Genomic DNA, 27,050 nt, shown 5'->3' on the forward strand with positions numbered 1-27,050 from the left:
GCTGAGCTCACCACAGGACAAGAATCAAATCTGGGTCCTTTAGTGCACACCAAGTTAGACAGCACATTGTGATGAGACTGTGCCTTTAAGAAATATTTATATATCTGTTTCTTCTAAGGGGTATGTTTCAAATTCAGATCTGTTTTGTCTAGCAAAACCTTTAAATTGGTAGCTGGAAGCACAGGCTAAGTACTCATTTTAGACCTGGAGTGTTTGCTTTAAGATGAGTTAATGGATTTTACTTGGGTTTCCATGTAGAATTTTCACTAGGGACTGAATCACGTGCTTAATGGGAGGAGCTAAGCTTGCAGGGAAGAAATAAAAATACAAGCAGTTGCTGCTTGAACTGCCGGAAGAAACAGGTTTTTCTCTCTGTCTAGAGGTGTTCTGAAAGCTCTTGGACAGTTAACTTGAGTAAAGCAAGTATGCCTGTTTGTTGCTAACACATTTCAAAGAGAGATTTTAAAATATTGCTTGATTTGGAATTCAGCCATATGTTAGCAGTTAAGAATTATGTCTTGTTGTGTTTAAGTATTACTCAATTGTTAAATGTTAAGTTGATTCATTTGTTATCGTTAAACTGTATTGTTAAATAAAATGTTTTGATAAAAGCTTCCTAGCGTGTCAGTAGAATCATGCCTGGAATGAAACATTTCATCCTCACATTAACACCAAAATAGCAAATTGTTGGGGTCTAGATTGACTTCATAATATACCCTGAGATTTCTGGTCTGCTTTCCTAACAACACTGAGCTGTCAAGTAAGTTACTATCCTGAATGATAAGGTTTGGTCAGAGCTGAAAGGGGAGATGATATGTCACAAGTTCTGGAGAGTCTGTCTCCTCTCAAATGCATAAGAATAAACATTACGAGAACAAATATAAAGCTGTAAACAATATTTATTAAAATTTACAGGCAGTATTATACATGAAATGAGAAATGTATAAATATTTGTCTACACGTTTTCTCCCCATCAAGGAAATATTACTTTATTAACTAAATTTTTACTTTTAAGTTAAAACAAGACATGAAAAATGAAACAAAAACAATCATCCAATGGATACACTGTGACACAGAAATTGTGCCTCACATTTGATTAAATTTCCCTCAAGACAATTAAAATCTGAAGACTGCCTAGTTTCCTGCATTTGAGATTCTAAGTTCTTTCCATGTAATCATGTTCTCTCCCTGTGCCCCAGTTACCACTGAGAGTAAAGGCTTCAGGGCAGTTCCCCAGCCAGTTCCAGCCTACTCCACCCACTGAAAATCTTCATCAGACTCAAGGTCAGATTTCCATATCACCATAATCCTGTCTCAAGAATGCTTGCTACCCATCAGATGTCTTCTGCTACACCTCCCAAATGAACTTGCTAGGAGTGGCAAAGTGTTTGTTTCACCATGAAGAGTATCACAACTGAACTTCATCTTCCCAACTCGTGCCATTCCCAACAGGAGGAAAACCATTCAGAGAGACACCAATTTATCTTCTTCCTTTCAGGACAATTGTACTGCCACAACTGTCTGTTGGGTTTACATCACAGAATGAGTACCAATGTGTGGATCTACATTTGAAAAGCTTACAATGGCTTTTCTAGCTGGTACATTCATGTTAAACTGAGATGAACTAACTTAATATGTACCTCAATCAAACGTGGGACATTCTGATCCCTGTGACTTTAGTTCTAACACTTGTTGAACAATCCAAAAAGCAGGAGGGAGAGGAGGGCAAAGTGGAAGAGGGGTTTATGTTGGTGAAATGTGTATTTTGCTTGTGGGCAAATTGTAAGTTTTCCTACCTGATGGATGATATTTCTGACTGGCCCAATGGATGCATCTGTTGAAAATAAAGAACTGAATTGTTTTCGAGATATCTTTCCAGTAATTTCTGAAAATCAGCTTTCCCACTACTTCAAGCGTAAGAGAGACGCTCAAAACTGCAAAGGAAGTTCTTTAGAGAACCCTTCAAAACTAACCGGAAAACCATCTGCTCTGTGCTGAACAGGAGTTATCTTTCCACCCAGCTTTCCTTGCAGTTACTCTTCAGCGCTTTCTTTCCTTTCCCTCCCCTTATAGGTATTTGTTCATGTCCCCTCAATCCTTCCTATCAGGCTTCCTCTGTTTCCAAGCCTCTACCCATGTCCCACTTGCATTACGTAACACGCTAGTGATAATTCCGATATTTTTCTCCTTGTCTGGGGCAAAGATGGGAATGGGGAGGCGGGGTGTGCAGAGGTTGAGAATAAGAAAATTTTGAGACCCACTCCATTCCCACACTCATGGAGTCAAATGTTCATCTTAGAAAGAAAGGTAATGCTCTCCATGACCTTAGAAGGCCCCAAAGCACCATGCAGGCACTGAAATACTTTTGAAGTATAATCACTTATTGTCATGCAGGAAACTTTGAGAACCAGTTTGTGCACAGCTAGCTTCCACAAATACCAATGATAGTAACCAGATATTCAGGTTAAGTCGCATTGGTTGAGGGACAAATGTTGCCAGGACGTGGATGAGAACTCCCCTACACGTCTTTGAAATTATGCCATGAGGGATCCAATGATACTCAGTTTAAACATATCATTAGACAACACCTCTGATTGATTCACACTGGAAGTGTCAGAGTCACAGAGTTGTACAGCCCTGAAATTACCCTTCGGCCCATCGTGTCTGCACCAACAATAACCAAAGAAGTCGAGCTAACCTCATTTTCCCGCACTTTTCCCATATCCTTGAATATTATGACACTTCAAAGGCTCATCCAAATATTTTTTAAAGGTTGTAAAGTTACCAGCCTCCACGACCTTCCCAGGCAATGCAAACCAGATTCCCACCACCCTCAGTGAAATTGTTTTTTCTCAAATCCCCTCTGAATCTCCTACCCTTTGCCCTAAAACTGTGCCTCCTTGTGATTGACCCTGTAACCAAGGAAAACAGCTGCTTCCTATTCACCATGTCAACACCCCTCATAATCTTCAGCACCTCAATCATTTTCCCTTCAGCCTTCTCTGCTCTAGAGAAAACAGTCCAAGCCTATTCAGTCTCTCCTTATGCTCCATCCCAAGGAATGTGTCAGCCTACATTTTGTGCTCAAATCCCTGGAATAGAGACTGAATAGAGACTGAAGGGCTAGATGGCCTACTCCTGCTCCTATTTCTTATGTTCTTATGTTCTTATGAATCCATTACTTTCTGCCCCAGAGGTGAGAATCCCACCCCTTGAACTATTGCTGACTCCTAGATTCCAAAGACTGATTAATCACATTAAATAACCTAAGGGGAAGTGGATTGAGAAGGTTTTGAATCAGAAGCCCGCCTTTCACCCACACAAACTTCACTCAGCCAGACAATGGAACAAAGAGGAAGTTTCTAATGGTGAATTCCTTCCCCGGGAGATGTTACAGGACAGAGGCATGATTCCTTCCAATTACTCCAATAAGAAGGGGTCAGGGGAAGTAGGATGGCCTGGGGGTGGGGAGGGGCAAATAGAAAAGGGTGGAGAGTGAGGGTTGGGGGCCGGGGAGGGTGGCACACAGACACTTCTTTTCAATTGAGTCAACGAATATGCTGTCAGATCAAGGGAGCTAGGTTTAGCAGAACGATATCAGGGAGCCCTTCCCAAGCTGCCCAAGTATAATCAGCTTATATTTTCCTTCTACTGCATTGTTGCCATGATGCCCAATTATAAGCCTCTGCCCATGCCCCACTTCAACCAGTTACCAGTCAGAGGTGAATATTTTTCATTTTGATTCCCATTTTAAGGTGAGGTTTTGGCAAATGACTGGAAGGACCTACTCACCCAGCTCCCTGCACTAACATGCCAAGATCAGAAATTCAATGGAATGAACTGCGAATGAAACCTCCATCATCCTACTGCTGTGCTACCTAGTGACCAATCAGACCATGCCACCACCTTTTCAGGTTTTATATCATGGCAGCCTGGATATCCTGGATGAGTGCAGCTCCAACAACAGCCAAGAAGCTCAACACCATCCAGTACAGAGCAGCCAACTTGATTGCTCCCCCTTCAACATTCAATCCGTCCACTGCCAATGAACAGTGGCATCCCTGTGTACTATCTACAAGATGCAGTGCAGGAATTCACCAAGGCTCCTGAGACAGCACCTTTTAAACCCATGGTCTCTACCATCTAGAAGGACAAAAGTACCCACTACCTGCAAGTTCCCTCCAAGTCACACGCCTTCCTGATTTGTAAATGTATTGCCATTCCTTCCCTGTCACTGGGTCAAAATCCTGAAACTTCCTCCCAAACAGCACTGCGGCTGTACCTACACCTCCAGGGCTGCAGTGGTTCAAGGCAGCAGCTCACTACCACCTTCTCAAAAGCAACTAGGGATAGGCAATGAATGCTGGTCTAGCTAGTGCACCCACATCCCATAAATGAATGGGAAATAAATCTTCAAAACCTTAAACAGGGCAGGATTTTGGATAAGATTCCTGACTAATTAAAATTGCATGAACATAATGGCACAGATAGAAAAGGAAGTATGAAAGAAAGAGTTTTTGCAAAGGAATACACGGTATGTGGCAGCAAGCGCCACTCATTCCCTCAAACTGATTAACAATCTGACCAAGCAAAAAAACTCAGTCAATTCATACCTGAGCTGATGCTAGGCGGAACGTAGCACCACTTGTCGGAGCAGAAGGTTTGGGAGAGATGCTTCCTGGTCGTTGCACTTGGGCTTGAACCTGTGCCTGAGCCTGAACCTGGGCCTGGGCCTGGGCCAACGCTTGCTGAGGAACCATGACGAGCTGCCCACCCTCTGTCCGGACCAAAATCATTCCTGGAAAAGGAGGGAGTGAGGAAATGATTCAAGCTTGGTGACAATTATTCTGAAAGCACAGAAAACACACATTAAAAGCAAACAGGGCAACAGAAATTTTTAAACACAAAGATCAAGGTCTAGTTTGTTATCTACAAAGAACAAAGAAAATTACAGGAGCAGGCCCTTCGGCCCTCCAAGCCTGCACCGACCATGCTGCCTGGCTCGACTAAAGCCCCCTACCCTTCCAGGGCCATATCCCTCTATTCCAACCCTGTTCATGTATTTGTCAAGACGCCCCTTAAAAGTCATTACCATATCCGTTTCCATTATCTCCCCCGGCAACGAGTTCCAGGAGCTCACAACTCTGTAAAAAATCTGCCTCATACATACATCTCCAATCTTGCCCCTTGCACCTTAAACCTGTGCCCCTGAGTAACTGACTCTTCTACCCTGGGAAAAAGCTTCTTTCTACTCTGTCCATGCCTCTTATAATCTTGTAGACTTCTATCAGGTCACCCCCAACCTCCGTCGTTCCAGTGAGAACAAACCAAGTTTCTCCAACCTCACCTCATAGCTAATGCCCTCCATACCAGGCAACATCCTGGTAAATCTTTTCTGCACCCTCTCCAAAGCCACTACATCCTTCTGGTAGTGTGGCAACCAGAACTGAGCACTATATTCCAAGTGCGGCTTAACTAAGGTTCTATAAAGCTGCAACATGATTTGCCAATTTTTAAATTCAACATCCTGGCCAATGAAGGCAAGCATGCCATATGCCTTCTCGACTAGCTTCTCCACCTGCATTGCTATTGTCAGGGCTCCCTGATATCGTTCTGTGTACCTGTAACACCTAGATCCCTTTGCTTATCCATATTGCCATTTACTGTATATTTCCTATCTGTATTAGATCTTGCAAAATGCATTATCTCACATTTATCTGGATTAAACTCCATCTGCCATCTTTCCGTCCAAGTCTCCAACTGATCTATATCCCATTGTATCCTCTGGTGATCCTCATCGCTATCCGCAAATCCACCAATCTTTGTGTTGTCGGCAAACTTACTAATCAAACCAATTACATTTTCCTCCAAATCATTTATATATATATTACAATAGCAAAGGTCCCAGCACTGATCCCTGAGGAACGTCACTTGTCACAGCCCTCCATTCAGAAACATACCCTTCCACTGCTACTCTCCGTCTTCTTTGACCTAGCCAATTTTGTATCCACCTTGCCAGCTCACCTCTGATCCCATGCAGCTTCACCTTCTGCACCAGTCTGCCATGAGGGACCTTGTCAAAGGCCCTACTGAAGTTCATGCAAACAACATCCACTGCCCTATCCTCATCAATTATCTTTGTCACTTCCTCGAAAAACTCGATCAAGTTCGTGAAACACGACCTCCCTTTCACAAAACCATCTTGTTTTTTGCTAATACGTCCACTTATTTCCAAGTGGGAATAAATCCTGTCTCGAAGAATCCTCTCCAATAATTTCCCTACCACTGATGTAAGGCTCACCATCCTGTAATTACCTGGATTATTCTTTTTACCCTTCTTAAACAAAGGAACAACATTAGCTATTCTCCAATCCTCTGAGATTTCCCCATAAGAAGTCTCACAACACCAGGTTAAAGTCCAATAGGTTTGTTTGGTAGCAAAAGCCACTAGCTTTCGGAGCGCTGCTCCTTCATCAGGTAAGTGGGAGTTCTGTTCACAAACAAGGCATATAAAGACACAAACTCAATTTACAAAATAATGGTTGGGATCCAAGTCTTTACAGGTAATTAAGTCTTAAAGGTACACACAACGTAAGTGGAGAGAGCATTAAGCACAGGTTAAAGAGATGTGTATTGTCTCCAGACAGGACAATTAGTGAGATTTTGCAAGCCCAGACAAGTCGTGGGGATTGCAGATAGTGTGACATGAAGCCAAGATCCCACCATCAGACTCACCGTGGACGACTCTCCGGAATCCGTTGCATTCTTGGATACATGCATCTCCATCAAGGACGTTCACCTCAGCACTTCACTGTACCACAAGCTCACGGATTACCTCACGATGCTCCACTTCTCCAGCTTCCACCCTAAACACGTTAAAAGAAGCCATCCCCTATGGACAAGCCCTCCGTATACACAGGATCTACTCAGAGGAGGAGGATCACAACAGACACCTCCAGACCTGAAAGATGCCCTCATAAGAACAGGATGTGGTGCTGAGCTCATTGATCGACAGTTCCCACATGCCACAGCGAAAAACCACACCAACCTCCTCAGAAGACAAACACAGGACACAATGGAGAGAGTACCCTTCGTCGTCTGGTACTTCCCCGGAGCGGGGAAGCTACGAAATCTTCTCCGGAGTCTTCAACATGTCATTGATGAAGACGAACGTCTCGCTAAGGCCATCCCTACTCCCCCACTTCTTGCCTTCAAACAACCGCACAACCTCAAACAGATCACTATCTGCAGCAAACTACCCAACCTTCAGGAGAACAGTGACCACAAAACCACACAATCCTGCCACAGCAACCTCTGCAAGATGTACGGGATCATCGACACGGATGCCATCATCTCACGTGAGAACACCATCCACCAGGTACACGGTACATACTCTTGCAACGCTGCAGGAAAGGATGTCCTGACGCATGGTACATTGGGGAGACCATGCAGTCACTACGACAACGGATGAAAGAACACTGCTCAACAATCACCAGGCAACAGTATTCTCTTCCTGATGGGGAACACTTCAGTGGTCATGGCATTCGGCCTCTGATCTTCGGGTGAGCGTTCTCTAAGGTGGCCTTCATGACACACAGCGCAGAGTTGCTGAACAGGGACTGATAGCCAAGTTCCGCACACGCGGATGGCCTCAACCGGGATCTTAGGTTCATGTCACACTATCTGCAACCCCCACGACTTGTCTGGGCTTGCAAAATCTCACTGACTGTCCCATCTGGAGACAGTACACATCTCTTTAAGCTGTGCTTAATGCTCTCTCCATCCACATTGTCTGTACCTTTAAGACTTGATTACCTGTTAAAGACTCACATTTCAACCATTATTTTGTAAATTGAGTTTGTGTCTTTATATGCCCTGCTTGCAAACAGAACTCCCACTTACCTGACGAAGGAGCAGCGCTACGAAAGCTAGTGGCTTTTGCTACCAAATAAACCTGTTGGACTTTAACCTAGTGTTGTGAAACTTCTTATTGTGTTTACCTCAATCCAACGCCAGCATCTCCACATCATGACCTCCCCTGTAGCCAGTGAGGATACAAAGATTTCTCTCAAGGCCCCAGCAATTTCCTCCCTTGCCTCTCCTTTGGGGTATATCCCATTAAGCCCTGGGCACTTGGCTACCTTAATGTTTCTCAAAAACCCCAACATCTTTTTGATCTCAACATGACTCAAACTATCTTCACATCCTTTTCCAGGCTCATCATAAGAACATAAGAAATAGGAGCAGGAGTAGGCCATCTAGCCCTTCGAGCCTGCCCCGCCATTCAATAAGATCATGGCTGATCTGTCGTGGCTCAGTTCCACATTCCCGCCCTCGCCCCATAACCCTTAATCCCCTCTCTTATCAAAAACCCATCAACCCGCATCTTAAAAATATTTAGCGAGGTAGCCTCCACCACTTCGACGGGCAGAGAATTCCAGAGATTCACCGCCCTTTGAGTGAAGAAGTTCTTCCTCAACTCCGTTCTAAACCGCCCCCCCCTTTATCTTGAGGCTGTGCCCCCTAGTCCTACTGTCCTTTCTGAGCGGGAAGAGTCTCTCCACCTCTATCCTATCCATCCCATTCATCATCTTATATGTCTCAATGAGATCTCCCCTCATTCTTCTAAACTCTAACGAGCACAAGCCTAGTTTATTCAGCCTCTCCTCATAGCTCAACTCCCTCAACTCCGGCATCAGCCTAGTAAACCTCCTCTGCACTCCCTCCAAGGCCAAAATCATCTACCAAGTCCTTCTCTTTGGTGAATGCTGACGCAAAGTACTCATTTAATACCTCGCCCATTTCCTCTGGCTCCACGAACAGATTCCCTGCCTTGTCAATGAGTGGACCAACTCTCTCCCTAGCTACCTTCTTACTCTTTACATATGTATAAAAAGCCTTGGGATTTTCCTTAATCCTGCTGGCCAATGCTTTTTAACGACCACTCTTAGCCTTTCTTACTCCTTGCTTAATTTTCTTTCTACTTTCCTCGTATTCCGCAAACGACAGAACAATGGAGTTATTGACTAATCAACATGGCCAATCTCAATCAATTAACTTACAACAGATCCTTATATAGCCCAAGTGATACAGAACTTCGGAAGCCATAGGTCCAAAGTCAATTACGATGGCAACATTATTCTCCATCCAACCAAAGGAGGCTTCCCTCATTAAGGCTATATTAAACTTGAGGTGATGGCCTAGTGGTATTATCGCTAGACTATTAATCCAGAAACTCAGCTGATGTTCTGGAGACCCAGGTTCAAATCCTGCCGTGACAGATGATAGAATTTGAATTCAATAAAAAATTTCTGGAATTAAGAATCTACTGATGACCATGAAACCATTGTTGATTGTTAGAAAACCTATCTGGTTCACTAACATTCTTTAGGGAAGGAAATCTGCTGTCCTTACCTGGTCTGGCCCACATGTGACTCCAGTGTCACAGCAATGTGGCTGACTCTCAACTGCCCTCGGGCAACTAGGGATGGGCAATAAATGCTGGCCAGCCAGCGGCGCCCATGTCACACGAATGAAAATAAAACTACAGATAAGAAATGTGAGTAACGTGCTTTCTTATTCCCAGTTTTCTCTTGTTCATTTTTCAAGAATATGTCAGAACATAAGAAATAGCAGGAGTAGGCCATCTAGCCCTTCGATCCTGCCCCGCCATTCAATAAGATCATGGCAATAAGGTCGTGTCTCAGTTCCACCTTCCCGCCCTCTCCCCATAACCCTTAATCCCCTTGCATATCAAAAACCTATCAACGCGCGTCTTAAATGTATTTAGCGAGGCAGCCTCCACCACTTCAACGGGCAGAGAATTCCAGAGATTCACCACCCTTTGAGAGAAGAAGTTCCTCCTCAACTCTGTTCTAAACCGCCCCCCCCTTTATCTTGAGGCTGTGCCCCCTAGTCCTACTGTCCTTTCTGAGCGGGAAGAGTCTCTCCACCTCTATCCTATCCATCCCATTCATCATCTTATATGTCTCAAAAAGATCTCCCCTCATTCTTCTAAACTCTAACGAGTACAAGCCTAGTTTATTCAGCCTCTCCTCATAGTTCAACCCCCTCAACTCCGGTATCAGTCTAGTAAACCTCCTCTGCACTCCCTCCAAGGTCAAAATATCCTTGCGTAAGCGCGGCGACCAAAACTGCACACAGTACTCCAGCTGCGGCCTCACCAGTGCCCTGTACAGTTGCAGCAAGACCTCCCTACTTTTATATTTAATCCCCCTCGCTATGAAGGCCAGCATCTCATTCGCCTTCCTGACCACCTGCTGCACCTGTAGGCTGGGTTTTTGCGACTCATGCACAAGGACCCCGAGGTCCCTCTGCACCGTCGCATGCTTCAGTTTTTCGCCATGTAAGTAATAGTCCTTCCTACCATTATTCCTACCAAAGTGGACAACTTCACACTTGCCAACATTAAATTCCATTTGCCAGTTCCTGGCCCATTCGCCCAGCCTATCTAGATCCTTCTGCAGACTTTCCACACCCTCCGCACAATTTGCCGTTCCACCAATCTTGGTGTCATCAGCAAATTTCGACACCATACACTCGGTTCCCTCCTCCAGATCATCTATATAAATGGTAAATAGCTGACGCCCCAGCACCGATCCCTGGGGCACTCCACTAGTCACCAACCGTCAATCCGAATAGCACCCATTGACCCCCACACTCTGCCTCCTATTTGACAGCCAATCCCCTATCCACGCTAACACCCTACCCCCAACTCCATGCCCCCTGACCTTCTGCAATAACCTCTTGTGCGGCACCTTATCAAACGCCTTCTGAAAATCCAGAAAGACCACATCCACCGGCTCTCCTCTATCCACCGCCCTAGACACATCCTCATAGAACTCCAATAAATTCGTCAGACACGACTTCCCCTTAACAAAACAGTGCTGCGTCTGCTCTATCAAACAATTCTCCTCAAGATGCCTCGCTATTTTCTCCTTGATCACGGATTCTAACATTTTACCTACAACAGACGTTAAACTAACCGGCCTATAATTCCCTGCCTTTTGCCTGCAACCCTTCTTAAACAACGGCGTAACATTAGCCGTTTTCCAATCTTCCGGCACTTCCCCGGAATCCAGCGACGTTTGGAAAATAATCACCAAGACATCCACTATCACCTCCGCCATTTCTTTCAGAACCCTCGGATGCATTCCATCCGGTCCTGGGGACTTGTCCACAATCAGTCCCGCCAGTCTTTCGAGCACTGCCTCTCTAGTAACAATAATGTCATTCAGGCCCTCCACTCCTACCATCTTTCCATCGCTAACATCCGGCAAATTATTCACGTCCTCCTCCGTGAAGACTGAAACAAAAAAGTTATTCAATGCCTCAGCCATTTCCCCATCCCCTATCACTAAGTCCCCCCTCTCATCCTCTAAGGGTCCAAAGTTCACCCTAGTCCGCCTCTTCCTTTTTATATATTTATAAAAACTCTTACTACCCTTTTTTATATTAAGCACTAGCCCAGCTTCATAGTTTATCCTACCCTTCTTTATCAACTTCTTTGTCATTCTTTGTTGATATTTAAACCTCTCCCAATCCTCTTCTCGCCCACTACTCTTAGCTACTCTAAACGCATCCGCTTCTAATTTAACACTTTCCTTTACCTCCTTCATTATCCACGGCTGATTATCTCTCCTCCTTCGATCCTTTTTAACCATCGGAATAAATTTCTGCTGAGCACCAAGAAAGATCTCCTTAAAGATCCTCCACTGTTCCTCAGCAGACCTACCTTCCAACACGCTCCCCCAATCAACATACGCCAATTCCTCTCTCATCCTATCGTACTCCCCTCTGTTCAAACAAAGGACACATGTCCGGGAACCCACTTCTACCTGGCGCGGTGGGAGGGCCAAGGCAGGATGTGGAAGTGTGGCAGGAGGCAGGCGACTGAACAGTGGACAAGTTGAGCAAAGACAGATGTGTAATTGACATTACATTACAACATTGACATTACTTGAAATAATCTGCTTCCTGGATTTAAAATTCACTGCGCTGCACCAGAAAGCCAGGAACGAAACAGGCTAAGGATCTTTTACACTCATCCAAGAGCAGACCAGGGCTGCAGGTTAAAGTCACATCCAAACAGCATCACCTTCTAGTCTCCTTCAGCCCTACACTGGGAGTTGGTGCTCAACTCCCTAGAGTGGAACATTCATCCACAACCATCTCATGCATAAGTCAGAGTGTTATGCGACATATCCACAAAATAACTAAAAGCTCCCTTTAGGACAGCACGATCACAGTGGTTAGCACTGCTGCCTTAAATCAAATCAAATCACAGTGCCAAGGACCGTGATTTGATTCCAGCCTTGGATGACTGTGTGGACTGCATGTTCTCCCTATGTCTGCATGGGTTTCCCCCCCACACTCCAAAGATTTCGATTTGATTAATTGTAACATGTATTAGTATATAGTGAAAAGTATTGTTTCTTGCGCGCAATACAGACAAGGCATAGTGTTCATACAGAAGTGCAGAGTGGGGTAGCACAGTGGTTAGCACTGCTGCCTCACAGCTCCAGGGACTTGGGTTCGATTCCCGGATTGGCTTACTGTCTGTGCGGAATTTGCATGTTCTCCCCATGTCTGCATGAGTTGCATCCAGGTGCTCCGGTTTCCTCCCACACTCCAAAGACGTGCGGGTTAAGTGCATTGGCCATGCTAAATTTAAACTGCCCCTTAGTGTCCTGGAATGCATAGGTTAGAGGGATTAGCAGGGTAAATATGTGGGCTTACAGAGATAAGGTCAAGGTGGGATTGTTGTTGGTGTAGGCTCGATGGGCCAAATAGCCTCCTTCTGCACCATTGGGTTTCTACGATTTCTATGAACGTAGTGCCACAGTTTTAGCTAGGGTGCAGAGAAAAATCAACTTAGTGACAGGTAGGTCCGTTCAAAAATCAAAAAGATGGCAGCAGGGTAGAGTCGGTTGGTACATGACTTCAGACTTTTGTATCTGTTTTCTGATGGAAGAAGGTGGAAGAGAGAATGTCTGGGGTGCGTGGGGTCCTCAATTATGCTGGCTACTTTGCCGAGGCAGCGGGAAGTGTAGATAGAGTCAATGGATGGCTGGTTTGCTTGATGGATTGGGCTACCTTCACAATCCTTTGTAGTTTCTTGCAATTTTGGGCAGAGCAGGAGGCATACCAAGCTGTGATACAACCAGAAAGAATGCTTTCTATGGTGCATCTGTAAAAGTTGGTGAGAGTCGTAGCAGTCGTGCTAAATTTCCTTAGCGTTCTGAGAAAGTACTGGCGGGCTTTTTTAACCATAGTGTCAATATGGAGGGACCAGGACAAGTTGTTGATGATCTGGACACCTAAAAACTTGAAGCTCTTGACCCTTTCTACTTTGTCCCCTTTGGTGCAGACATGGGTGTGTTCTCCATTATGCTTCTTGAAATTGATGGCAATCTCCTTCGTTTTGTTGTCATTGAGGGAGGGATTATTGTTGTCATAACAGTTCACCAAATTCTCTATCTCATTCCTGTACTCTGTCTCGTATTGTTTGAGATCACATCCACTACAGTGGTGTCGTCAGCAAATTTGAAAATTGAGTTGGAGGGAAATTTGACCACACAGCCATAGGAGTATAAGGAGTATCATAAGGGGCTGAGAACTCTGCGTTGTGGGGCACTGGTGTTGAGCATGATCATGGAAGAGGTGTTGTTGCCTATCCTTACTGATGACAGTTTGTGGGTTAGGAAGTTCAGGATCCAGTCGCAGAGGGAGGAGCCAAATCCCAGGTCATGGAGTTACATGGGAATAATAATGTTGAAGGCTGAGCTATAGTCAATAAATAGGAGTCTGACATAGGTCTCTTTGTTATCTAGGTGCTTCAGAGTAGAGTGGGGGGCCAGGAGGATGGCGTCCGCTGTGGCACTAGACGAAGTATAGTGGATCTGGGCAATCCAGGTTGGAATTGATTCATACCATGACTTAATCTTTCAAAGCACTTCATAATGATAGATATCAGAACCACTGGACGATAGTCATTAAAGCATGCTGCTTGGCTTTTCTTTGTTCATAGATGTATAACGAGTATCATAGCAGGCTGAGGAGATGTGTAGGTTAGGTAGATTAGCCATGGTAAACGTGCGGAGTTATGGGAATAGGGTGATGTTTGGGCCTGGGTAAGATGCTCTTTCTGTAGATTAGTATAGACTCAATGGGCCAATGGCTCCTTCTCACTGGTGGATTCTATGGATTCTAAGGTCATTAAATATAGTTCTGGTTTCCCAGCTTATTAAATTCAGTTGGTTTTTTCTGGGCAAACCACTTCCATGTTTGGTGAACCACAGAGTAACACAACAGTTAAAGCAGAGGGAACTTGATCATTTAATACAATTCTGATTACATTCCTAGATTAGGGGCAACTCCAGTTTTAAATCTCCTTGATGTTTAAATTGAGATATTCAAACCATTTTAATATTGCATTTAAATACTAAAACCAACTACTGAGTACATATGAACATAATGCATCGCAAACAAGTGTGGGGTGAGGGCACTCCTCCCGTACAATGAATAAAATTCATAAACAATAATCCACATGCACCACGAGAGGGAGCTGCACACAATGAGATTGGCACCATTACAAATCAGTCACAATAAAAGCTCAGGGGCAAAGAACAAACCACACTCTGCACATTAACCCTGAGGATTCATCAGATTCCCCAACTTGGTTAAATACAACAGCGATCATAATAGAGTTTTCCATTTTCATACATTTGTAACCTCTTCACTTTATCTGAAAGAAACAACCGGATAATCTGATGAGAGTGGAAGTGCCACAAAGAAACTGCGCCACAACGTTTGTTCCCAGATGGTTGGTATCTGATCACAGAGACATTTATTGAAAAATTCACACTCTCCACCACAGGGAGAGAGAAAAGCACAGCAAGAAATGTGAAGATGGTAAACACATATCAGCAAATCCCACTTCAGCTTGGAGGTAATGTGAAGTGAGTTGGTAGAACCAGTGGAATCGACAGAATGGATGAGCTGCAAAGGGGATGGGAGGTCAGGAGAGGTGTGTTGGCCAATTAGTTGAGGGCCCACGAACGTCTAAGAATTGAAAATACTCCCAAGTCTCACACAAATAGGTCATGTTTCTCCAGGGAATCTGCTAAGTAAAAGCGATCAGTTTATCTGAGTCAGCTCAGTGTTATACACGTTATTCTACACAAGCCACACTCTGCCTGCCATATGACTGTGTAACTTTATAGTAGGGACCAGCATCAGAAAGGCAGGATCACCAGTGTTCCACGGTTGTGTAATGCTAATGGATTTCTCTCACCACTACTCACCAGCACAAATAAAACTTGCTAAAAGAACATCTTGAGAAATAAACAGTTCCTGTTTGCTTGATAGTAAGTTCTCTCTCTCATTTTCAAGGCAATCTTCCAGTTGGTTTTTGACTGCTAATAGCCAGCGTTCAGTCGGAAAACTTAATTTAACAGCACTAGGTGATGGCTGCTGTCCCTGTGACATGCTTGTGCCCCACAAGACAACTCCAGCATTTTTTTTTATTCATTCGTGGAACATGGGTGTCGCTGGCTGGCCAGCATTTATTGTCCATCCTTATTTGCCCTTGGTGGCGGATAACCTTCTTGAATTGCTGCAGTCCGCATGCTGTGGGTTGACCCATTAAGGAGGGAATTCCAGGATTTTGACCCAGCAACTGTAAAGGAATGGCGATATATTTCCAAGTCAGGTGAGCATCTTGGAGGGGAACTTGCAGGCAGTGGTGTTCCCATGTACCTGCTGCCCTTGTCCTTCCAGATAGAAATGGTCATGGGTCTGGAAGGTGTAATCTAAGGATCTTTGGTGAATTGTTGCAGTGCATCTTGTACATCATACATATTGCTGCTACTGACCGTCAGTGGTGGAGGGATTGGATGTTTGTGGATGTGATGCCAATCAAGTGGATTGCTTTCTCCTGGATGGTGTTAAGCTTCTTGAATGTTGTCACAGCTGCACCTATCCAGGCAAGTGGGGAATATTCTCACACTCCTGGCTTGTGCTTTGTAGTTGGTGGATAGGCTTCATAAAAATATAGGAAATAGGAGGCCATTCAGCCCTTCAAGCTTGCTCTACCATGATGATCATGGCTAATCATCCTACTCAATAGCCTGATCCCACCTTGCCCCAGCCTACAGAAGCTTTTACAGCTTGCTAGCATTATTCCATTTTCTGTTTCTTAATGATTTGGATGGCGGAACAAAATGTAACATCTCAAAGTTTGCAGATGATACTAAGTTGGGTGAGAGGGTGAACTGTGACGAGGATACAGAGATCCTTCAGAATGATCTGGACAGGTTGGATGAGTGGGCTAATCAATGGCAGATGCAGTATAATTTGGATAAATGTGAAATTATTCACTTTGGAAGCAAAAACAAGGCAGCAGATTACTACCTGAGTGGCTGTAAATTGGGACAGGGGAGTGTGCAACGAGAGCTGGGTGTTCTTGCGCACCAGTCACTGAAGGTAAGCATGCAATTGCAGCAGGCGGTAAAGAAGGCAAATAGCATTTTGGCCTTCAGTGCGAGAGGTTTCAAGTACAGGAGCAGGGATGTATTGCTGCAATTATACAGGGCCTTGGTGCAGCCACACCTGGAATATTGTGGGCAGTTTTGGTCTCCTTTTCTGAGGAAGGATGTCCTTGCTCTCTAGGGAGTGCAGCGAAGGTTTACCAGGCTGATTCCGGGGATGACGGGTGGACGTATGAGGAGAGATTAACTAGATTAGGATTGTTTTCGCTGAGGTTCAGGCAAATGAGGGGGGATCTCATAGACACTTATAAAATTCTTACAGGGATTAGACAGGTAGATCAGGGAAGATGTTCCCGATGGTGGGGGAGTCCAGGACCAGGAGTCACAGTCTGAGGATTCTGGGTGGACCATTTGGGGCGGAAGTGAGGAGACATTACTTCACCCAAAAAGTGGTGAGCCTGTGAAATTCATTACTACAGGAAATGGTTGATGCCAAAACATTGAATGTATTCAGGAAGCGGCTGGATTTAGCACTTGGGGCAAATGGGATCAAAGGTTATGGTGAGAAAGCAGGATTAGGCTATTGATTTGGACAATCAGCCATGATCGTGATGAATGGCAGAGCAAATTCGAAGGGCCAAATGGCCTCCTCCTGCTCCTATCGTCCATGTTTCTTGGTTCTCCTTTGCTGAATTCAAAAATGCTGTCAATCATCAGGTCTACTACTTTTTGGCAACTTCCCATGAGCTAATACAATCTTTAACTTCTCATTAGCCATGGTTGGATCACTTTTCCTGCTGTGCTTTTGTGCCTCAAAAGGATGCAAAAGTATTTTAATAAATCAGGTATTAATTCTTTAATTGGTCGCCTGCGGTGCATAAACCACTGGTGGCTGTGAAAAACACAAATGCATACAAGGTATATGTAACTGTATCAGAGTTAATGTTCCATTATTATTAGCAATAGGATTGATAGGTCAAAACGTGTAGGAATTCTCACAGATGGGGCCTATATGATGTTCAGCCAATACAGTAGGGTTGATTTCGGTTTCATTTATTCTCACCTGTATTGGGACAGTGAAAAGTAGCATTTCTTGCACGCTATACAAAGCATACTGTTCATAGAGCATATCGAAGGAAAGGGTGCAGAATATACTATAACAGTCATAGCTAAGGTTACAGAAAGACGAGTTAATATATGGTACGTCCATTCAAAAGTCTGACAGCAGCAGGGAAGAAGCCATTTTTGAGTTGGTTGGAACATGACATTGGTTGGTTGCTCGACAGACTGGAGGGGGGCTGATTGTGGACAAGTCTCCAGGACCGGATGGAATGCATCCGAGGGTCCTGAAAGAAATGGCGGAGGTGATAGTGGATGCCTTGGTGGTTATTTTCCAGACATCGCTGGATTCCGGCGAAGTGCCGGAAGATTGGAAAACGGCTAATGTTACGCCGTTGTTTAAGAAGGGTGCCAGGCAAAAGGCGGGGAATTATAGGCCAGTTAGTTTAACGTCTGTTGTAGGTAAAATGTTAGAATCCGTCATCAAGGAGGAAATAGCAAGGCATCTTGAGGGGAATTGCTTGATAGAGCAGACGCAGCACGGTTTCGTTAAAGGGAAGTCGTGTCTGACAAATTTACTGGAGTTCTATGAGGATGTGTCTAGGGCGGTGGATAGAGGAAAGCCGGTAGATGTGGTCTTTCTTGATTTTCAGAAGGCGTTTGACAAGGTACCTCACAAGAGGTTATTGCAGAAGGTCAGGGGGCATGGAGTTGGGGGTAGGGTGTTAGCGTGGATAGAGGACTGGTTGTCAAATAGGAGGCAGAGAGTGGGGGTCAATGGGTGCTATTCGGATTGGCGGATGGTGACTAGTGGAGTGCCCCAGGGATCGGTGCTGGGGCCTCAGCTATTTACCATTTATATAGATGATCTGGAGGAGGGAACCGAGTGTAGGGTGTCGAAATTTGCTGATGACACCAAAATTGGTGGAAAGGCAAATTGTGCGGAGGGTGGGGAGAGTCTACAGAAGGATCTAGATAGGTTGGGCGAATGGGCCAGGAAATGGCAAATGGAATTTAATGTTGGCAAGTGTGAAGTTGTCCACTTTGGTAGGAATAATGGTAGGAAGGACTATTACTTACGTGGAGAAAAACTGCAGCAGGCGACGGTGCAGAGGGACCTCGGGGTCCTTGTGCATGAGTCGCAAAAACCCAGCCTACAGGTGCAGCAGGTGGTCAGGAAGGCGAATGGGATGCTGGCCTTCATCGCGAGGGGGATTGAATATAAAAGTAGGGAGGTCTTGCTGCGGCTGTATAGGGCATTGGTGAGGCCGCAGCTGGAGTACTGTGTGCGGTTTTGGGCGCCGTACTTACGCAGGGATATTTTGGCCTTGGAGGGAGTGCAGAGGAGGTTTACTAGGCTGATGCCGGAGTTGAGGGGGTTGAGCTATGAGGAGAGGCTGAAAAAATTAGGCTTGTACTCGTTAGAGTTTAGAAGAATGAGGGGAGATCTCATTGAGACGTATAAGATGATGAATGGGATGGATAGGATAGAGGTGGAGAGACTCTTCCCGCTCATAAAGGACAGTAGGACTAGGGGGCACAGCCTCAAGATAAAGGGGGGGTCGGTTTAGAACGGAGTTGAGGAGGAACTTCTTCACTCAAAGGGTGGTGAATCTCTGGAATTCTCTGCCCGTTGAAGTGGTGGAGGCTACCTCGCTAAATATTTTTAAGACGCGGGTTGATGGGTTTTTGATAAGAGAGGGGATTAAGGGTTATGGGGAGAGGGCGGGAATGTGGAACTGAGCCACGACAGATCAGCCATGATCTTGTTGAATGGCGGGGCAGGCTCAAAGGGCTAGTTGGCCTACTCCTGCTCCTATTTCTTATGTTCTTATGACCTCAGACTTTTGTATTTTTTTCCTGACAGAAGGGGAAAGCGAGTGAAGTCCGGGGTGCATGGAATCCTTGATTATGCTGGCTGCAGCTCCAATGGAAAGTGCTGACAGAATCAATGGATGGGAAGCTGATTTGAGTAATGGATTGGGCTACATTCACAACCATTTGTAGTTTCTTTCAGTCTTGCTCAGAGCAGGAGCCACACCAAGCTGTGATACATGTTAACAAGTGTAAGAGCAGTGGCTCCACTTACAACATCCATAGGAAGGCTTTAGCTGCGAAGAAAATGCCTGCTGATCGCAAGGCCATTTTGGAGGAAGCGGTTAAAACAGTTAATTTTGTCAAGACCTGTCCACTGAATTTGCAAATATTTGCAGCTCAACGTGACAAGATGGGCAGTGACCATCATCAATTCTGCACGCAGATGTCTGCTCACTCCCAACGAAAGGTACTCACATCTTTTCAACTTGAAAGATGAAGTGAGGATTTTTTTTACTTGACTCTCAGTTTGAACATAGAACGTAGAACACTACAGTACAAACAATCCCTTCGGCCCACAAGTTGCGCCGATCCCATCTATACCTACCTAGCCATAGAACTATCTAACTTCCAATGCCATTAGATCCCATATACTCATCCAGAAGTCTTTTAAAAGACCCCAGCAAGTTCGCCTCTACCACCACCGACAGCAGCCGATTCCACTCACTCACCATCCTCTGAGTGAAAAACTTTCCCCTAACATCACTTCTGTACTTGCTTCCCAGCACCTTAAACCTGTGTCCTCTCATAGTGACCATTTCAGCCCTGGAAAGTAGCCTCTGAGAATCCACCCTATCTAATCCTCTCAACATTTTATAAACCTCTATCAGGTCGCCTCTCAACCTTCGTCTCTCCAGGGAGAAGAGACCTAGCTCCCTCAACCTATCTTCATAAGGCATGCCTCCCAATCCAGGCAACATCCTTGTAAATCTCCTCTGCACCCTCTCAATAGCTTCCACATCCTTCCTGTAGTGAGGTGACCAGAACTGTGCACAGTACTCCAAGTGGGGTCTGACAAGGGTCCGACAAGGGTCCTATACAGTTGCAGCATTACCTCCTGACTCCGAAACGCAATCCCTCTATTAATGAAGGCCAGTACACCATACGCCTTCTTGACCACGTCCTCCACCTGCGAGGCCAATTAAGATCCTTCTGCTCTTCAACCCAGCTAAGACTCCTACCCTCACAATGTTTCAATGGTTTGCCAAGTTGGCACATATGGCAGGTATTTTCAATCACTTAAATCTGAGATTTGAAAGCTGGATTTTTTCAGAACAACCTGATTTTTGGCTTAAAGTTGCTTTGAAATAGTCAGAACTGTCCAACAAGGCAGTAAAATTTCTGATGCCGTTTCCTACAACCAACCTTTGAGAAACTGTATTTTCAGGGCTTGTTGCATTGAAGACCAAATGTAGGAGTAAACTGATCATGGAAGCAAATCTCCGATTGAGACTGCCACCTGGAACCTGACATCCAGCATTTGATGCCCATGAAACATCAGCCTTCTCACTAGGTAAGTGTTATCTGTTTCCACTGATAGGCCTACTGCAGGTAAATGTGATGTGACCGGTGCAGTGTATTTGTGACTGTGCATTGTAAACAATTAGGAATAGCTGTATTTATAATACATATCCATATACAATTTCACTCCCATCAGCCATAGGCTCTGTAAAAATAACGTTTAAAACAGCTTGCGTACATTTTGACCTAAAGCTTCTGATGAAAATCTAGTGGTCCACATAAGGGAAAAGGTTGGGAACTGCTGTGCTGACCAATCATATCTTTTGTTTTAATGGTCCAATCCATCAAAGCCAATTTACCCCTCATAACTTCAATTTTATTGGTTTAGATTGAAGACTCCAGTTTCAGATTTAACAGTGTCACTCCCAAAGTAAATCTCTGTCATATTTCTGTCACTCTTCCCCAGAGGCTCCTTCACAGAAAGATTAATCAGCCCTTGCTCATGTGTGATGTTAGATCTAAAATAGCCTGCTCTCTGGTTAATTCCTCAATCTATTGTTGCAGAAAACCATCTCCTATACATTCCAGGAATTCATCCTCCATAACATCAATGCTAGTTAGGTATACCCAGTCTGGATGTAGATTGAAGTACCCCCATTGGCTCAATTATCCTTATTACATGCATCTCAATTTCCTGAAAAATATGCCCTACATTATACTGGCTTATAAACTGCTCTTAATATTGCTTGCTGCGCCTAGACATTTCTTAGCGCGACCCATGCTGATTCTAATCTTAACCTTCCAATCTAAGATCTTGTCACTTATGCTGATTTCATCCTTTATTAACAACGCTACACCACCACCTTTTCTTCTGTATCTATACTATATACTGTATCTATAATGTGGTGTGTGTTCAGCTAGAACGCCTCTAATTTTGTCTTTTTTAACATTTTTCTGTATTTTGATGCTAGCCTTTTTCCAATACCTTCCAATTTCACTTTTCACTTTTCTTCTAACCATAATCAGATTTGCTTCTTTCCTACCTGAATTCCCTCCCTGGTTCCCAGCCTCCTGTTAAGCTAGTTTAAAAACGTCCCCAACAGCATCAGCAAATCTCCCTGTGAGAATATTGGTTCCAGCCTTACTAAATGCTAGACCACTCTGCTATGAACAGGTCCCACCTTCCCCAAAATGGGTCCAAAGCCTCAGAAGTCTAAAACCCTCCCTCCTGCATCATCTCTCCAGCCATGTGTTCATTTGCTTCATCTTATTTCTGTACTCAACAGCACATGGCACTGGGAATAACCCTGAGATTACTACCTTTGAAATTCTGCTTTTTAATCTCTTTCATAGCTCTCTAAAATCTGCTTTCAGAACCTCATCCCTCTTTATACTATATCACTGGTATAGACATAGGTCACAAATCCTGCCTTTTCACCTTCCCCCGTTAGAATGTCCTGCAACTGCTCAGTAACAAACATAACCCTGGAGTCTCATCAAAAGTCACAGAAAAGACTGTGTTCGCCTAACTATTAAATCTCCTACCACTAATGCTCTTCCATCCTTCTTCCCACCTCCTGTGTTGCTGAGCCACCCGTGGACTTGGCTCTGGCTGCACTCGAGGATTCATCACCCTCACTAGTGCCCAAAACAGAAAATTGTTTCTTAAATGTGATGGCCTTGGGGAATTCTGCACAACCTGTCTGCTCCTCCAAGACTGTCTTGCAGTCACGTATTCTCTTGCTAAATGACTGCAGATTGGAGGATAGCTAATGACACTCCAAAATCCAAAAAGTGAGATAGACAGAAAACATGGAATTATAGACCAGTAAGCTTATCAGTGCGGGGAATGAATCCATTATCAAGGACTTTATAGCAGAGCATTCAGAAGAAGTGACAGGATCAGACAGAGTCAACATGGATTTATGAAGGAGAAGTCATGCTTGACATATTGGAATTCTTTGAAGATGTAACTAGTAGAGTTGACAAAGGGGAACCAGTCAATGTGATATATTTGGACTTTCAGAAAGTATTTGACAAAGTCCCGCACAAAAGATTATCGTGCAAGATTAAAGTACATGGGAATGGGGGAAGTGTATTGAGATGGATAAAAAACTGGTTGGCAGAAAGGAAACAAAGAGTAGGAACTAATGGGTCCTTTCCAAATTGGCAGGCAGTAAACTATTGGGATGCCAGAGGGATCAGTGCTGGGACTCCAGCTATTCACAATATATATTAATGATTTGGATGAGGAAAAACACAACATCTCAAAGTTTGCAGACGATGCCAAGTTGGGCGAGAGGGTGAACTTTGACAAGGGTGCAGAGATCCTTCAGCATGATCTGGACAGATTAAGTGAGTGGGCAAATCATTGGCAGATTCAATATAATTTGGATAAATGTGAGATTATTCACTTTGGAAGCAAAAATAAGGCAGCAGATAACTACCTGAATGGCTGTAAATTGGGAGAGGGGAGTGTGCAGCAGGACCTGGATGTCCTTATGCACCAACCACCAAAGGTAAGCATGCAAGTGCAGCAAGCAGTAAAGACGGCAAATGGTATGTTGGCCTTCATTGTGAGAGGTTTCGTGTACAGGGATGTGTTGTTCTAATTATACAGGGCCTTGGTGAAGCCACACTTAGAATGTCACGTGCAGTTTTGATCTCCTTTTCCAAGGATGAATGCTCTTGCACTTGAGGGAGTGCAGCAAAGGTTTACCAGGCTGACTCCGGGACTGATGAATGGGGAGAGATTGACTAGGTTAGGATTGTTTTCACTGGCGTTCAGACAAATTAGGAGGGATCTCATAGAGACTTATAAAATTCTAACAGGACTGGACAGGATAGATGTAGGGAGGATGTTACCAGCAGGGGGGGCAGGCAGTCCAGAACCAGGGAGTCACAGTCTTCAGATTCTGGGTAGAGGAGGTGAGGAGACATTTCTTCACTCAAACTTCATTACAGTGTGAATGTAAGCCTACCTCTGACTAGTACATAAACTTTTCAAAAAGTGGTGAGCCTGTGGAATTCATTATCACAGGAAGTAGTTGATGCCAAAACATTGAATGCATTCAAGAGATGGCTAGATATAGAACTTGTAGCGAATGGGGTTAAAGGTTATGGGGGGAAAGCAGGATTATGTTATTGAGATGGACGATCAGCCATGAATGTAATGAATGTCAGAGCAGGCTCGAAGGGCAAAATGGCCTCCGCTGCTCCTATCTTCTATGTTTCTATCTCCCTGAATGAGCCATACACATAGTTCTCAGCCTCACAAATGTACCACTGTGATCTTTTGAGTTCTGAAACCTGGAGCAAGATTTTGCAGCTGAAGACATTTCCAGTAGATGTGGCTCTTGAGGCCACAGGAAGCGTCCACGACTTTCCATGTCACAGGATGAGTATCCCACCCAGATCACAGGGAATAATCATCTACTTACCAACATCCACAACACAGGCATCATTCCAAACATCTGGAACCAATGCAGATAGCCACTGCCAAGCTGGGGAAGTCATTTGAGGTACCATGCAACGACTACCCTAACACTCTGCTCTAAATAGCATATAGGATCATGGAACATCTCCTGCTAAACAGAATGAGTCCCACCCTGGAGGCAGTGATGCTCCCAAAAGGTAGGTTTCCGCCAAGTGCTCCGTATAGGTCCCAACACTGACCTCATATTGAGGCTGACTTCCAGATAGGCCTGAAAACTGGAAATGCCTCCCATAAAGTCATGGCTCTTCACATCTGCTGACAACCTGGCCCAGTATTTCAGGCTAAACTTCACAACATTGAGAAAAACCTCACTTATGATCTGTTCCCTGGAAACATAATCAGAAAATCAAGACTTCAACCAAACACTGCCCCGACTGTTGTTTCAGCTTTCGTTTTAACAACTCGAAGGCCAGGGAAGGCCTTCGTGTCTAGCTCAGGAGCCAACCACACACCCATGGCTCATTTCAAAGTACCTTGGTGTCAGTCTTCACTGTACAACACCTCCAGATAACCGGAGCCAAGTTTGAGGTGCAAGGTAATCTCATGGGTAGCAACTGGAACATTGTCAGCTGGCTGTTCCTTGATTCAAGGGGCATCTGCTCAGGGTCGAGAATTTGTCATGGTTCACAAACTGATTCTGGGCCAACAGATCTTTGGTATCCTGACAAGGTTCATGATATATGAGCAGAGATGTTTGCCACCTGCTATCCTGCTACACTGCGAAAGTGTGGATTGTCCATTTTTCCTCCTTAATGGATTTTGTCCACCAGCACGCACTGACAGTTTTGAATTGATTTATTATTGCCACACGTATTAGCATACAGTGAAAAGTTTTATCTCGCACACTGTACAGACAGAGAAGGAAACAAGAGAATGCAGAATGTAGTGTTACAGTCATAGCTAGAGTGTAGAGAAAGATCAACCTAACGCAAGGCAGGTCCATTCAAAAGTCTGACAGCAGCAGGGAAGAAGCTGCTCTTGAATTGGTTGGTCCGTGACCTCAGACTTTTGTATCATTTTCACGATGGAAGAAGGCGGATGAGAGGATGTCTGGGGTGCGTGGGATCCTTAATTATGCTGGCTGCTTTGCCGAGGCAGTGGGAAGTGTAGACAAAGTCAACGGATGGGAGGTTGGTTTGTGTGATGGACTGGCTACATTCACGACCTTTTGTAGTTTCTTGCGGTCTGTTGGTAATACACTTAGGTATTAAATGGTGAAAAGTTGCAGCATGCTACTGTGCAGAGGGAGCTGGGGGTCTTTGTGCACAAAATCGCAAAAACTCAGTCTGCAGGTGCAGCAGGTGATCGAGAAGGCGAATGGAATGTTGGCCTTTATAGCGAGGGGGATAGAATATAAAAGCAGGGAGGTCTTGCTGCAACTGTACAGGGCACTGGTGAGGTTGCAACTGGAGTAGTGTGTGCAGTTTTGGTCCCCTTATTTGCGAAAGGATATATTGGCCTTAGAGGGAGTACAGATAAGGTTCACCAGACTGATACTGGAGATGACGGGGTTAGCTTATGAGGAGAGATTAAAGGCTGAGGGGGATCTTATAGAGACTTACAAGATAATGAAGGGACTAGATTAGGGTAAAGGTAGAGAGATTCTTTCTGCTTAGAAAGGAAACCAGAACTAGAGGGCACAGCCTCAAAATAAGGTGTGTGTGTGTGTGTGTGTGTGTGTGTGTGTGTGTGTGTGTGTGTTGGGGGGGGGGTGGGGTGCCAGTTTAGAACAGAGTTGAGGAGGAACTTCTTCTCTCAGAGTGGTGAATCTCTAGCATTCTCTGCCCATTGAAGTGGTGGAGGCTACCTCGTTGAATATGTTTAAGTCACGGGTAGATAGATTTCTGATAAGGGAATTAAGGGTTATGGGGAGCAGGTGGGCAAGTGGAACTGATCCACTTCAGATCAGCCATGATCTTATTGAATGGCGGGGCAGGCTCGAAGGGCTAGATGGCCTACTCCTGCTCCTATTTCTTATGTTCTTACTTTATGTTAAACGGATGGAAGACTGGTTTGCATGATGGATTGGGTTACATTCACAACCTTTCGTAGTTTCTTGTGATCTTGGACAGAGCAGAAGCCATACCAAGCTGTGATACAACCAGAAAGAACGCTTTCTATGGTGCATCTGTAAAAGTTACTGAGAGTCGTAGTTGACATGCCACATTTCCTTAGTTTTCTGAGAAAGCAAAGGCGTTGGTGGGTTTTCTTAACTACAGAGTTGGCATGGGGAGAGGTTCCAGGATAGGTTGTTCACGAGCTGGACAACTAAAACCTGAAGCTTTTGACCATTTCTACTTCGTCCCCGTTGACGTAGACAGGGGTATGTTCTTCTTTACGCCTCCTGAAGTCGATGACATTGAGGGAGAAATTATTGTTGTCACACCATTTCAACAGTTTCTCTATCTCATTCCCGTACTCTAGTCATTGTTTGAGATCCGACCCACGCGGTGGTGTCATCAGCAAACCTGAAAATTGTGTTGGATGGGAATTTGGCCACGCAGTCATAGGTGTATAAGGAATATGCTAAGGGGGCTGAGGACAAAATTTCAGCCTCAGGACATCGCTGCAGTACTTCCTTGGTAGGGGTACTCCATGCTTTGGCCCCATCATCTTCATCTACTTCATCAAAGACCCTCCCTTCTTCA

At 44.7% G+C, this 27,050-nt stretch overlaps 1 protein-coding gene across 2 annotated transcripts in view; it reads right to left on the reverse strand.

Annotated features, from left to right (window-relative positions):
- LOC145341758 (transcription initiation factor TFIID subunit 4-like) overlaps positions 1-27,050 on the reverse strand; it is a 309,168-nt gene that overhangs the window by 259,142 nt on the left and 22,976 nt on the right. For both annotated transcript variants that reach the window (XM_080186669.1, XM_080186670.1), the window contains exon 2: positions 4,614-4,798. In XM_080186669.1, coding sequence (XP_080042795.1) covers positions 4,614-4,798 — 185 coding nt within the window. The remainder of the gene's footprint in view (positions 1-4,613; positions 4,799-27,050) is intronic.

The sequence above is a fragment of the Carcharhinus amblyrhynchos genome, chromosome 4, assembly GCF_965287045.1.
Source record: "Carcharhinus amblyrhynchos chromosome 4, sCarAmb.v2.hapA, whole genome shotgun sequence".
NCBI classification, from domain to species: domain Eukaryota; kingdom Metazoa; phylum Chordata; class Chondrichthyes; order Carcharhiniformes; family Carcharhinidae; genus Carcharhinus; species Carcharhinus amblyrhynchos.